The sequence below is a fragment of the Triturus cristatus genome, chromosome 10 (genome assembly GCF_964204655.1).
Source record: "Triturus cristatus chromosome 10, aTriCri1.1, whole genome shotgun sequence".
NCBI classification, from domain to species: domain Eukaryota; kingdom Metazoa; phylum Chordata; class Amphibia; order Caudata; family Salamandridae; genus Triturus; species Triturus cristatus.
In genome coordinates this window covers 1,214,856,874-1,214,869,605 of record NC_140593.1, presented here as the reverse complement: position 1 = coordinate 1,214,869,605, position 12,732 = coordinate 1,214,856,874, and the positions used below count along the sequence as shown (strand labels likewise).

The 12,732-nt window shown below is 48.0% G+C and overlaps 1 protein-coding gene across 4 annotated transcripts in view; it reads left to right on the top strand.

Annotated features, from left to right (window-relative positions):
• Positions 1–12,732, top strand: part of FLNA (filamin A) — a 353,926-nt gene that overhangs the window by 259,238 nt on the left and 81,956 nt on the right. For all 4 annotated transcript variants that reach the window (XM_085629725.1, XM_085629727.1, XM_085629724.1 and 1 more), the window contains exon 23: positions 8,684–8,857. In XM_085629725.1, the coding sequence (XP_085485851.1) occupies positions 8,684–8,857 (174 nt within the window). The remainder of the gene's footprint in view (positions 1–8,683; positions 8,858–12,732) is intronic.

Here is a 12,732-nt window from a genome sequence, read left to right as displayed (position 1 = left end):
ATCGGCTCAATTCCGATAGTCTATGCAGGCCGCTGGGACTGTCCACGCCGTAAGGCCTACGGCTCATGGAAAGGACGCTATTCAAGAAATGCCCCCAGTGTGGAGCAAAATTCCCGCACAGTGACCATCACAAGGTCTGCAACCTGTGCCTCACGTGAACACTAGTCCAGTTGTCCAGCCTGCGCATCCTTTCGATCGAAGAAGACTATTCGAGATCGAAAGGCTCGACATCCCATCATGGCCCAGAGATCAGCTCCGGAACCAGAGGACATCTTCAATGAAGGCACGGGTGTCCCAGAAGATTCCTAAGCTCTCAATCGTGTCGGAGGCGACCCAATCACTCCTGGCCAACGATTGAGTACTACTGCCCCAACCCCACCACCAAAAGTGAAGGCACTGGTCAAGACTTCGCCTGTTGGCCCCAGTCACGACTGAAAACACACTTCAGAAGCCCCGCCTCCGGGCCCGGCTCCGAAGAAAAGACCAGCCTTCCGGTAGCTCGGGACCGAGCAAACCTCACATAATAGTCCCGCCGGTGCCTTCAGCACTGATCCAAAGGAACACTTGGCTCCGAAATCAGTTCAGACGCCTTCCACCTCCAAAGACAAATTGGCCCTGAAAAAATCGAGGTCCGTGGAGAAGCCGGTTTCGAACGCTTCCAAGCCTAAAGATCCCACTTTGGCTCCAAAACCAAGACCTTCGGAACCAAAAGACAAGCCTAAGGACTCTACCACGCCTCCTAAGGCCAAAGACCGTAAAAATCAACACCAGCCACGCTCTGACCCGAAAACATAGACACCGAAGGCGGTTCCCGAGGAAGAGTAACTTTTTTTCACCCGGATCCTGTCGATCCTAGGCAGAAAGATTTATATGAATCCTAACACAGGACATGTCACAGCTATGCCATGTAAGAGGAGGAAGTTAGACACAGCACCTGCCACTCCAGTGCCTGTGAAAAAGGACTCTGCTACATCACCTATGCCTCCTTCTCCTGGACTTCCTTCTAACCCACCTACTCTCCCTAAATCTGTTACACCACCTCTGCCTGTTACCCAAATGACCTGTTCACAGATGCAGACGACCCACCACAAGATGATTGGGAGTACCCTGTTCCAACAGATCTACCAGACCTCCCAAGCCCCCAGCCATACCCCTCAAAACAATCTCTCCCAGACTATCCTATTGGTTTTTGTCAACTGCTTAATAGGGCTGGAATTTATCACGGCGTCACAATGCACTCAAACACAGCAGAGGAGGACTTCCTTTTGGATACATTCGAACAGTCTCAAGACAGTGCAAATATTGCCAATGATCAAGGGAGTCATTGCGTATGCCCCTGAAGTGTTCAGAGATCCCGTACGTGCCAGGATTCTTAACCCTAGAATCTGTTCGCCACACACAAACTCGAAATGCCCAACCTTTGCCGCCAGGTTTCTACACCCATTGTCTAAGGGCAATGCGATATGGATGAACTGGTCAGGCAGATTTGCGTACACTTTCCGCCACTCCCACTGATTCTACTAGTGGTACGCAAGCTCCGACAACAGCCTCTCAAACTACTCTTAGTAGCTCCCACATGGGCACGTCAACCGTGGTTCACAATCCTGTTGGAACTCACACTAGTTCCGCACCAAAAACTACGCCTGTCCCCATCCCTGCTAACGCAGAACCATGGAGAGATCAGCCATCCAGATCCAGGTCCGCTGGCTCTGGCAATCTGGCTCCTGAAGTCATAGGGTTTGGTTACCTTAAGCTACCACCTGACTGTATGAACATCATTAAAGAAGCCAGAGGCCCTACTACTAGAGCTTGCTATGCTGCAAAATGCAAAAGGTTTGCCATTTACTGCACCAACAACCATATTGATCAACTGTGGATGCCTCCATCCAGAATATCATTTGCTACCTGCTGCACTTGGAAAGATGTAATCTAGCATATTCGTCCATACGTTTACATCTAGCAGCACTTGCTGCTTATCTGCAAAACAGACAACACTTGTCACTTAGAGTCCCTGCAATTAAGGCCTTCATGGTGGGCCTGAAAAGAATCATTCCTCCTAGGTTACCACCCTCTCCAGTGTGCAATCTAAATATTGTTCTTACCAGGCTCATGGGACCCCCATTTGAACCTTTACATAAATGCGAACTGCAGTTCCTCACATGGAAAGTAGCTTTCCTTATTGACATCGCCTCTTCGAGTAAGTGAGATCCAGGCTTTAACCATACAAGAACCATTATTACAATTACATCGTAACAAGGTGGTTCTCAGAACAAACCCAAAATTCCTTCTTGAAGTAATCTCTCCATTTCATCTTAACCAATCAGTTACCAGAGTTTTTTCCAAACCTGGACTCCGTAGCGGAGAGAGCTCTACACAACGTAGATGTAAAAAGAGCCCTGCTTTATTGACGGAACCAAATCGTTTCGCAAAACAAAACTGTTCGTAGCTTTCTCCCCACCGCATAAGGGTAATCCCATCTCCAAGGCTGGGATTGCAAGGTGGATCATCAAATGTATCCAAATATGCCACCAGAAAGCGAAACGCACATTGACAATTCCCCCTAGGGAGCATTCCACACGCAAACTAGGGGCCTCTATGGCATTCTTGGGGAACATTCCCCTAGAAGACATTTGTAAAGCAGCAACATGGTCTACAACACACACCTTCACTAAACACTTTGTGTTGACGTGCAAGCCAAGCAGCAAGCTTCTGTGGGCCGCGCTGTTAACTCTTTCAAACTACTGCAACCGGTACAGGTGACTACCACTAGGGGAGATGCTGCTGTATCGTCTATGCAAGTGTGTGATCTGCAGCTCATATGCCTCGAACGGAAAATGCTACTTACCAGTATGCATCTGTTCTTGGAATGTAGAGCTGCAGATCCTCACACGCCCACCCACCTCCCCGGGACCTGTATCTGTTCCAGTTCTATCTTACTTAGATATACACACATGGACATCTTTCTTTCCAACTCCATTTCCCTTTATGGTGAAAACAATCTAAGGATGGAGTCAATGCCCATGCGCACTATCGTCCAAGGGAGGAGTCGCCTATCTCGTGACTACAAAGACTTCTTCCAAGACTACAACGTGCAAGCATCCGAGCCCAACACCAGATGGCGATCTAATGCAAGTGTGAGTATCTGCAGCTCTACATGCCAAGAACAGATGCATACTGCTAAGTAGCATTTTCCTTGTTCCAGAAAGGAGTGTTCTGGAAAGAAAGTTTAGGAGTGAAATTGCCGAACTGTCATGAAAATCTATCAATTTTTAGCCAAGACCTGATTTCTTAAGGATAGTTTGCAGTGGAAACCAGATATGGTTCCCCTGAGCACAGGGCTCAACAGCTCACGCACTCCTCTAGATGTTTTAGCTGGAGAAAAGCTACTTGACAGGAAACCTGCAAGTCTGCCTTGTGCATGGGCTCACATGGAAGATCCATTAATTTGGAGACAACAATGTTAAGCTCTTGTGGAGGGGAACAGGTTCCCAACAAGAGGGAAGACCACCTTAAACCCTTCTAGGAAGTTCATAATCACTGTTAAGGAGAAAAAGGTAGCTTTAGATGGCCTTTTTAAAGCAGTTTTACCAGACCAATGCATTTTCTAGTTTGAAAAAAAGTGTCTCTCACATGTTCTTGGAAATGTTTATAGATTCAGAGAATACTCATGGCAGCACTAGGATCAGTTATGTAACTCTTCCTTCTGCCTCTTCACCCTTACTGCTACCTGTTCAGTTAGTGGTGAGTGTCTCTAATTACTTGTAAGAGTGGCAAAAGAAGAACCAGATAAATTAGAATGATTTGTGAGGATGGGCTCTAAGGTTCTATTCGCTTCATTCAGATAGACTGCCCATGAGAGGAAGTCCACATGCTGCCCATGGAGCAATTCGAGTGCCCAGGACTTGTAAGAACCAGTGACACTTTCTCTAGATTCATCCCAGTGCGACGAGTGTGAAAACAAGAGCACTTGCAAATCAAAACCTGAACATTGAACCTGAAATTGTTCTCGGATACAATTTGTGATGAGGGCAGGGTCCCTCATGAAAATGATTGTTTTAATATCTGACCATTTCCTTGCACCAGGCTTGGTCACTAAACCAACTGTTCGAGTTCTTCACAATTTTCATGCAGTCTGGCTTTAATGTTCAATGTCAAATCTACCTTTCCGCCTATGTGCACTTGAGATACTGGTGGACATCAACCAAGCAAAGGTGTCCTGCATGTTTACCATTCACAAGCTGTTAGCTAAAAGTCTTGTCCAATGTCTCGCCGGGCAGGTTAGCCTCTTGCATATTCATAGCACTAAGTGCTTGACGTCCTGCATGAAAGCTGCAGAAATGCACTGAGGACCAGTGAAGTCCACACTCTGAACTAAAACAAATGGGCGCTTTTCGTGCCAGTTTTGCAACCCGTGGTGGATAGAACAATAAATCTCATCTCTCACACTATAGCGATGGGTGCTTCCCTGCAAGTGTGGTGAATTGCCTGTAGTGCCCCAGGCTACTGAATTTAGTTGGCAGTGTTTTTTCAAAAGGCGCAGTTGGCAGTTTGCTGTATGCAACAGGGCCTTCATGGGGATTTTTGCTAACCCAAAGATTTAGTACATGTTATAGTTTTCCTCCGATTAGGAGGTGTGGTCTCTCTTGCAAGATGAACATTATATTGTCAAAACTGATGCTCTTTATTTGAGCATGTGCATCTCCTAGCCAGTATAATTAAGCATCTTTCCTGGAAAATGTCTTTCCTAAACGTTACAACTTTTGCCTTGGTTGGTGAAAGCAAGGAGCTGTGCTCTGAGTCACAGTAAATGATCAGAGAAACTTTACCAACTCACCTAAACGTTCTCCCTAAAATCCGCTTTGATTTCGGTGTTGGGTTTCCTTGTATATTCAATCTTTGGATTTGTTAGAAACTCTGATGCTCTTGAGTAACAAGTGAGTATGTGAGTGAGCGTGGTATGGTGTCCTCCTGTTATTACCTTGCCAATTGTATAGACCAAGTGAGTTTGAGGGCATATTTGTACTCTATCAATATAGCAGGGGTACCCGCTTGAGCCTTTACTTTGATCCTTCTTACCCTTCGCACCTTTTCAGTGTCTTGTCCTCTTTCTGTGCAGATTCCCTTCTGAGATTGCTTTATGCCTCATTTCCACCCATCAACCCTTAATTTGATGCTCCGCTGCATTAATTTATTCCACATTCACGCCCTTCTCCCGGTGTGGAAGCAGCCACCTACAGGCTTCCCCTTATGGAAGGCTAACCCTCTACTTTTGCCACTTCACTTCCTGAGCCCATTATTCCGGGTACTACGAACACAATTATCCACTTTCTGCTTCACCCAGTCTCCCCCACTTTGCCTCATAATTGGTGTTTCTATGCTGCCTCCTCCTCCAACATCAATAGTAGAAACATGCTTGGTGTCTTTATACTAATATGTGCATCTGTGAGAGACATTAGTTAGTGATAGATTCCTTATCTTAGAATATCCCCAGGCATCAGACTGGATTCGGAAAGTTTTTTGTAGCAGTACCCCTGCGAGTCAGTAGGTGGCGTCGTGCAGCTCTGCGTCAGTCCCTGGCGTCGTAAGCGCAGAGACGTCGTCACGGAGACTGCTTAGGTGCCTCCCATGTGCGCTGACATCAGTTCTGTAAACTACTTTCCGCGCCAGGAATGCAGAGCCATGCAAGAAACTGACCGCTGTTTCCATCAAACTAGGGCCCTGAAAGGGGTGGGGGGGGGGGGGGGGATGACCTTAACCCTAGAATCAGTTCACAGAATGGGGAGGATGGGTGGGGCGGTAAGTAATCTATCACTAACTAATGTCTTACACAAGTAGTAACTTGTGCATCTGAAAGACACCCCAGCAATACCAACCCCGGTGGTTGGTCTGTGAATAGATTACACCAGAAAGTCACGGAGAACCGAACGGCCAAAGAAGCAGTCTCTCCGGACCTGACTGTCAAGGCAGTAATGCTTGGTAAACGTGTGCAGTGAGGCCCACGTAGCTGCTTGACAAAAGTCCTGCAAGGGGACGCCACATCCCAAGGCAGTAGTGGCTGCAGTTGCCCTGGTAGAATGGGCACGCAGCCCCACAGGAGGCTCCTTCTTCACCAAGGAGTAACATGCTTTGATGCATAGAACGACCCACCGAGAGATGGTTCGTTTGTGCACAGCCCAACCTTTTTTGGCGCCCACGTAGCCAACAAAGAGCTGGCCATCCACCCGGAACTGCTGTGTACGCGTTAGAAAGCGAGCGCACATTTTGGGTCCAGACGGAGGAGCCTCTCTTCCTCCCTTGAAGGATGCGGAGGCATAAAGAAGGTAGGCAAAGTGATAGTCTGCCCAATGTGGAAGGGCGTGACCACCTTTGGCAAAAAAAACGGGTCCTTAACACCACCTTGTCCGGATGAACAGAAAGGAAAGGAGGTTTGGAAGAAAAAGCCTGGAGCTCACTCACTCTTCTGGCAGAGGTGATCGCGACCAGGAAAGCAGTCTTAAGAGTAAGAAGACGCAAAGGACAGGTATGAAGGGGCTCGAAAGGAGCGCACATCAGATGGGTCAAAACGAGATTCAAGTCCCATTGAGGCATGAACGACCGCGGCCCCAAGCTGGCCGAAGAGAACAACCGCTTAGTATTGTTCCAGCTTAGTCCTTATCCAGTGGAGCCGTGGGAAAGGCACTCTGTGACGTCAAGGCTTGGATGACCAGACTTTCAGGCGTGGGATGAGTGGTCAAACACGGGGTCACCAGGCACCGGGCGGCGACGCCTGGTGACATTCCTATCCACAGGGTCCCTCATGGCCGGTCGCGACCAAGTGCCCAACAGGACGTCGGTGAGGGCGTCATTGAAGGGAAGCAGTGGCTCCGATGAAGTAGACTCCCATCTGGAGCACCTCTTGAGGAGGTTAGTTTTGAGGGCCACCGTAGGAAGATCGAGGTTGAGGACCTCAGCAGCCCGACGGAGCACCATTGTGTAGGAAGCGCCCTCCTCCATTGTAGGCGGGGGAGAGGCAATCCCCCGTGTCAGTCATCTAGGTCACCAGTGTCCCCCAGATCGTCCACCCAGTCCTGCTCGGAGTCACGCTGATGGGCAAGAGGGTCCTCGGACGCCTCTCAGTCATCCTTCACCTCTGTTGCAGGAGGAACCAGGCATGGTAGAGCCGCAGAAGGGACAAACTGCATCGGAAACGGCAGTATTGATCCCAGGCAGGAACGAAATGGTCCTGGAACCGGGGCAAGAGCGGAACGAACAGCACCCACTGCGGTGCCGGAGGTGGAGCCGAGGGCGGCGCTGGGGCCGGAGCCGGCAGCGCCGGACCTCGTGGGGCCCAACGGCGTAGGATCCTGTGGCGCTGACGCTGGATCTGCCGACGGGCCAACAGGATCTGGACGCGGGGCCCGAAGGCGGGCCGGCGGGAGCCCGAAGCCTAAAGGCGGTCCATGGTGGCAAGAAACTCTTGCACCTGTTCGGTAGTCGCAGACAGACCCAGGTAAGGCAGGTAGGCCACAGGACTCCGAGGCTCCAAAGGCGCCACAGAGGCAAAACCCCTGTCCCCCCTCGTCCGCATCAGAGGACCGACTGGGGGACGTCTGAGAGCGAACACGCTTTGACTTCTTTTTGTCGTCTTACCGGAATCCGAGGGCGAAGACTTGGAGCCCGAGGTGCAACGGCTGCGGCCCTGCGAGCAGTCCCAGGAACAGTCCCTGGACCTGGAGCGGCGTTGGGACGAGTGCCGGACCTCCAGCAGTTTCCAGCGCCACTCCCTCAAGGCCTTTGGGGCCATGGCCCGACAATCCCAGCAGGCCCGTGAGTCTTGGTCGGTCTCCAGCCAGTATAGGCAAACATCATGGGGGTCTGCCACCAATATATTGCAACGGCAGGCTCCACAGGAATTAAATCCAGGCATCCCTACGTGCACCAGGAGAAAAAAGGGGGAGACCAGTCTCAAAAGAGTCAAAAAGTGACTAAGGTACGTGCTCTATCCGGATCTGTGCTTGCTGGCGCAGAAAAAGAACCGACGTCCGCGTGCATGGGTGGCGCTTAAGTAGTCTCCGTATCGTTACACAAGTAGTAACTTGTGCGTTATTTTATTATTGAAAACTTGCTTCACAAAATACATCTGTTTTTTGCTTCCAGTGGTCCCAGAGGTAGATATTTCATAGGTTTGATCACTTTTTCGTTCACTGACACTATGTTCACATTTCAATTTAAAGCACAATGTAACGTTGATCAATGTACACAAGTAGTTATGACGTTTGTTCAGAACATCTCAAATTGAATTTGTGTACAGCAAAAAAGCAATGCCTTGCTTGAGTTACTGACCTGGGCTTTCTTCGGTCAGACTTTGAACATCTGTATAACCAGCGGTCTCGTTTAACTCATAGTGAATGTTTGAGACCTACAGCATGTTGTGCGGGTTGTGTAGCTATTTTCTGCCCTACGTTCTCCAAATGTTGGTATTCCAGTTTTAGAAAGGGGTGGCAACAGTTGGTTTAGGCTTTGCTGCTAAATTGTTGCTTTAAAAATGTCACCTCATCGAGCAGTGTTGAGAGTTCTCCCCTTCTGGACTATGGCCATCAGGTCTGTGGTGTGATACTGATGAAACCGGTTTGCTGCCTTCCTCAGCTTCGGCATCCATGACTTTGGCTGTACCGGTTTCTAATGTGCTCTGCTTATCCTGCAGGAGTCTTCAGAGAAGCCACTACAGATTTCAGCGTGGACGCCCGAGCTCTGTCGAAGGCTGGGGGACCGCACATAAAGACCCGGGTCTCTAACCCATCCGGGAATCTGACCGACGCCTTTGTGCATGACAACGGGGATGGCACCTATAAAGTGGAATACACACCCTATGAAGATGGTGAGTGTCCGAATCAAGACAGCAGTCCTGAAGCAGTATTGCAAGGGTCTGACTAGAGGCATTAATGTTGTACTTTGCTTGCTTTCTAGCTCAATGGTAAGGGCTTGGCCTGCTTGTTTTTCTGTGTTCTGTTATTGGAAGGGCGCTGTCATGTTTCAGACGTGAGGCCATAGGTGCTTTGCTGCAAGTGTCAGTCCTTTGCAATATGCTGCATGTGCATCACTCCTGGAGTTGCATTCTTTGAGGTTTGAAGTTATAACAGCAGTGCTGATCTCAGAACTCCAGTGCTTAGGGAGTTTTGTAGGGATTAGAGCTCTGATGGCCAGTTATGGATCTGGATTTTCTCTGAGTTGTCAAGGCTTGTGAAAACTGTTCTAAGTAGGGGTGCCACCTGAGAAAAGTAGTGTTCTTGGAAGAAATTAAAGTGTGATGAATCTTCACTTGACATCAACACCTGACACTTGAATGTTATCATTAATAATTGGTTAATGTGTTTTGGGTCTTTGTCAAAGTTTCTCCAGTGTTGCATCGTTCATGGATTCACGTGCATCGGTCAGTCCAAGTCCTCTAGGTGCAAGTGTTCAATAGCAGTGCCCAACACCAATCTGCAATAGAAACACAAGAATCTTTAATAGCCATTTCACCTCACTTAAAATGACCCAGCAGTTTGACCGCGACATTGATGTGCTCCAAACTCCATCTTCCTTTCCTTGAATATCTCGAGGTCACACTTCATATCTCATGATGCTTAACTTTGTTTTACATGCACAACGCATGTTCAAGGATTCTGTGTGCTGCTGTTTTCTCATTCTAGTATTCTGGTGACTGGAGTTATTATATTAAACTTCCTGGGCTACCTCTGGCTCTTGGGTAGCTTTCCCTTCAGGATCTGTGGTCTCTGGGGACATTTTTGACTCTGGGAGTTGACAATCTCCCTACCAAGATGCAAAGCTTTTCTGGGGCTATTGGCAAACTCCTGCATTCTGAGGACCCCTCTCCAAGCCAAATGCAAATACTGCCTTCATCTGGGTCACAAGCTGGAAGAATAGGTTTGACACCTTCTCAAACTCTGGAAGACCGGAATAATAAAGTATTGTAATGACTCAAGGAGACTGCATCAGATAAGTAATAGTCTGAGATCTGTGACAAACGCCAACAGCCCCCAGACCCACTTCAAGGTGCATATGGAGTCTAGGGGCCAAACAGCAAAGTGGTCAGAGTTCAGTCTACCTCAGATGCCGGTCTGCCGACCTTACTGTCAAAGTCTTTCTATGACCTTTCCATCGCCAACCAAGAGACAATCAAAATCTTCGTTGGCAACAGATAAGCCCTTGTCAAAGTTTCCATCATCAAAATAGTTAACTAAGACCTCAAGCACTTGATAACCGAAGAAGACCTTAAAGGACCCCTTATGAGATTTTTTTTTTTTTTGTTTTTTTTTTGACAACTGTGCCATCGAACGCGCAGTGTCAATGATTATACGTACCTCTGACCTCATTCCCTGGCAGTTGTCATAGAAGAAAATGGTCCCAGCTTTAGCTGCGCTCCGATTCACCTTGTGCATTCAATCTACTCTTGTGCTGATATCCGTGCGTCCAGCAAGGTGTCCCCGAGGCCTCCAGCCAAGCTTTTAAAGACTGATATTCAGTATGAAGAAATGGACTCTGTGGAGGAGGGCCATCTCGGTCTCACCTAACCTCCACATCCAGCGTCAAAACATAATTATGACCCTTATGAACAGTGTTCACTTCAAGTCCATCCTTCATACTACAGCAAACACAATTAATAGGATTTTTATTAAGCACATTATGATGCATTTAAATGCGGAGTTTCAATAACGTAACATTTTGACAAATAAACCTTTTGGGGGATTGCCATATGCCTAGATATGACTCCACTAAGACACAGGTGGCAGTGAAAGGTATCCCCAGAGGCCTGACCGACACGGTTTCCACCACAAGCTAGGCATGGGACAAATTGCGACGGCTCACTGGAGCCGCTGTATTAAATTCCTCTGCCCTGCCCCTCCCCAACCCTCCGTGGCTGCCCATAACCGGAGAGAAACTAGTACAATGCACTTTGGCCAGATTTGACATTTCCCAAACTGGGAGATCTATACCCGGAGGGGCACATCTTTGCAGTGTCGGAAGACACCTGCTTCCAAGATATTTCCTTCATGGACAACTTCGTATTAGGAAGAGTCCGTTCTGCTTTGCGTGCCGCACTGCCTTCCTATCCCGTTGAACCGGACACTTTCGCACCACTAACGTTACTTGTAGAGAGCGAGTCTGGTGCTCATCTCTAAACTTTATAAAGCAGCCGCCAGTATGATACCCGTAAATGACACAATTCGTACTGCCTGGGAAAACGACTTGGACCGCTCCATTACTGACGAGCTGTGGGAGAGGTGCTGTGCCGTCACGGAGGAAGTCTCTTGATAGCAGGCACAAACTTCTCCATTTTAAATTCCTACGCCGAACTTGCTTTACTCCTGCACAAGCGCACAGAATAGATCTGTCAATACCCCCCACATGCAGATTTCGCGCATCTAACATGGACATGTCCTAAGCTGAAGAACTGCTGGGAGCTAATCCACAGTGCGCTAGGAGGCATGACTAATCTGACCCTTATCCCCACACCAGAAGTAGTGCTGCTTGGGTACAGTTAATTTCCCTAAAGGTCAGAAGATTCGCGTCCCTGGGTCTGCTACTGGCCAAGAGGTGGCTATACACTGGGGCAGTAGGGCTGCACCTACACTAAAGGGCTGGCTTTGCTGCCTGGCATACTGTAATGTAAATAGCAATTTATGCCAGTATTATGCCCAGCATGTCTCGCCCTAAAGACGCATGGGGCCCATATCGAACATATGTGGAAAGGAGACTGCAGAACTCAAGCTCCCAACTGGAGCAGCGATTAGTCCTGGAAGGCGTGGGGTAATTGTTCCTAATCATCGATTATGTTGTTGCATACCACTTGAGACACATGTTGGGGAAATGTATTCTACAAGTATCTGGATGCGTATGTTTGAGATGAATAAGGACAAAATGGGGCAAATATGTTGTAATTTGGGTGGAGAAACAGGTGAGGAAGTAGGGACTGATCTGAATGATGTATAGAACTTGGCATTTTACTGATTCTAGATGTACTGTGCGGACAATTTCTGTATTTAATGTAATTTTCACCTTATGAGATTATGGTTGACAGTGACTATACAAGCCTCTATTGCTGATAAATGGGGGAAAAACGAAGTGTAAAAGAAATAAAAAAAAAAAGGTGGCAGTGGGCTTGCCACATGATCTTCAGTCTATTGTTGGAAATATTGTGCAAGATTTCTGGTGGTACCTCAACCTTAAGTCCCCTCAGCCTATAGGCTCAACAAATGCATCTGTCCCAACTCCCAATCATGTGAGCTGTCCCCTTCCCCACCAGATATCAGCCCTGTCCCATGATAAGTATTAGGATGCCAATATCCTGGAATGTGAGCTCTTTGACAGACAATCTTACTGAATATTCAAGAATGGGATGATTATGTGGCAGAACCACTGAAAGATGTAGATCCTCATGGGTACATTCTTACTGAAGGCATGTTTTAGCAATACGTTCTACCTCAGATAGTCGTACAGAGCTGCTTTCTCTGATTTTAGAAACCCTCTTCTGAAGACATCTAGAGCCATATCTATTTCTGACCAGCTCTGGGCAGAGGGGAAAAAGTTAATGAACCGAGCTACAGTTCCAGCTGTGTGCCTAGTTTGAACAAACACAGGGCACAAGACAACCGTTTTGCCCGATGGGGCCACAGGCAAACTCCATAGTGACACTGGCAGTTTAAATGCTCTTGCGGATAATTTGCTTCTTGCGCAGCACCCCTGATAATG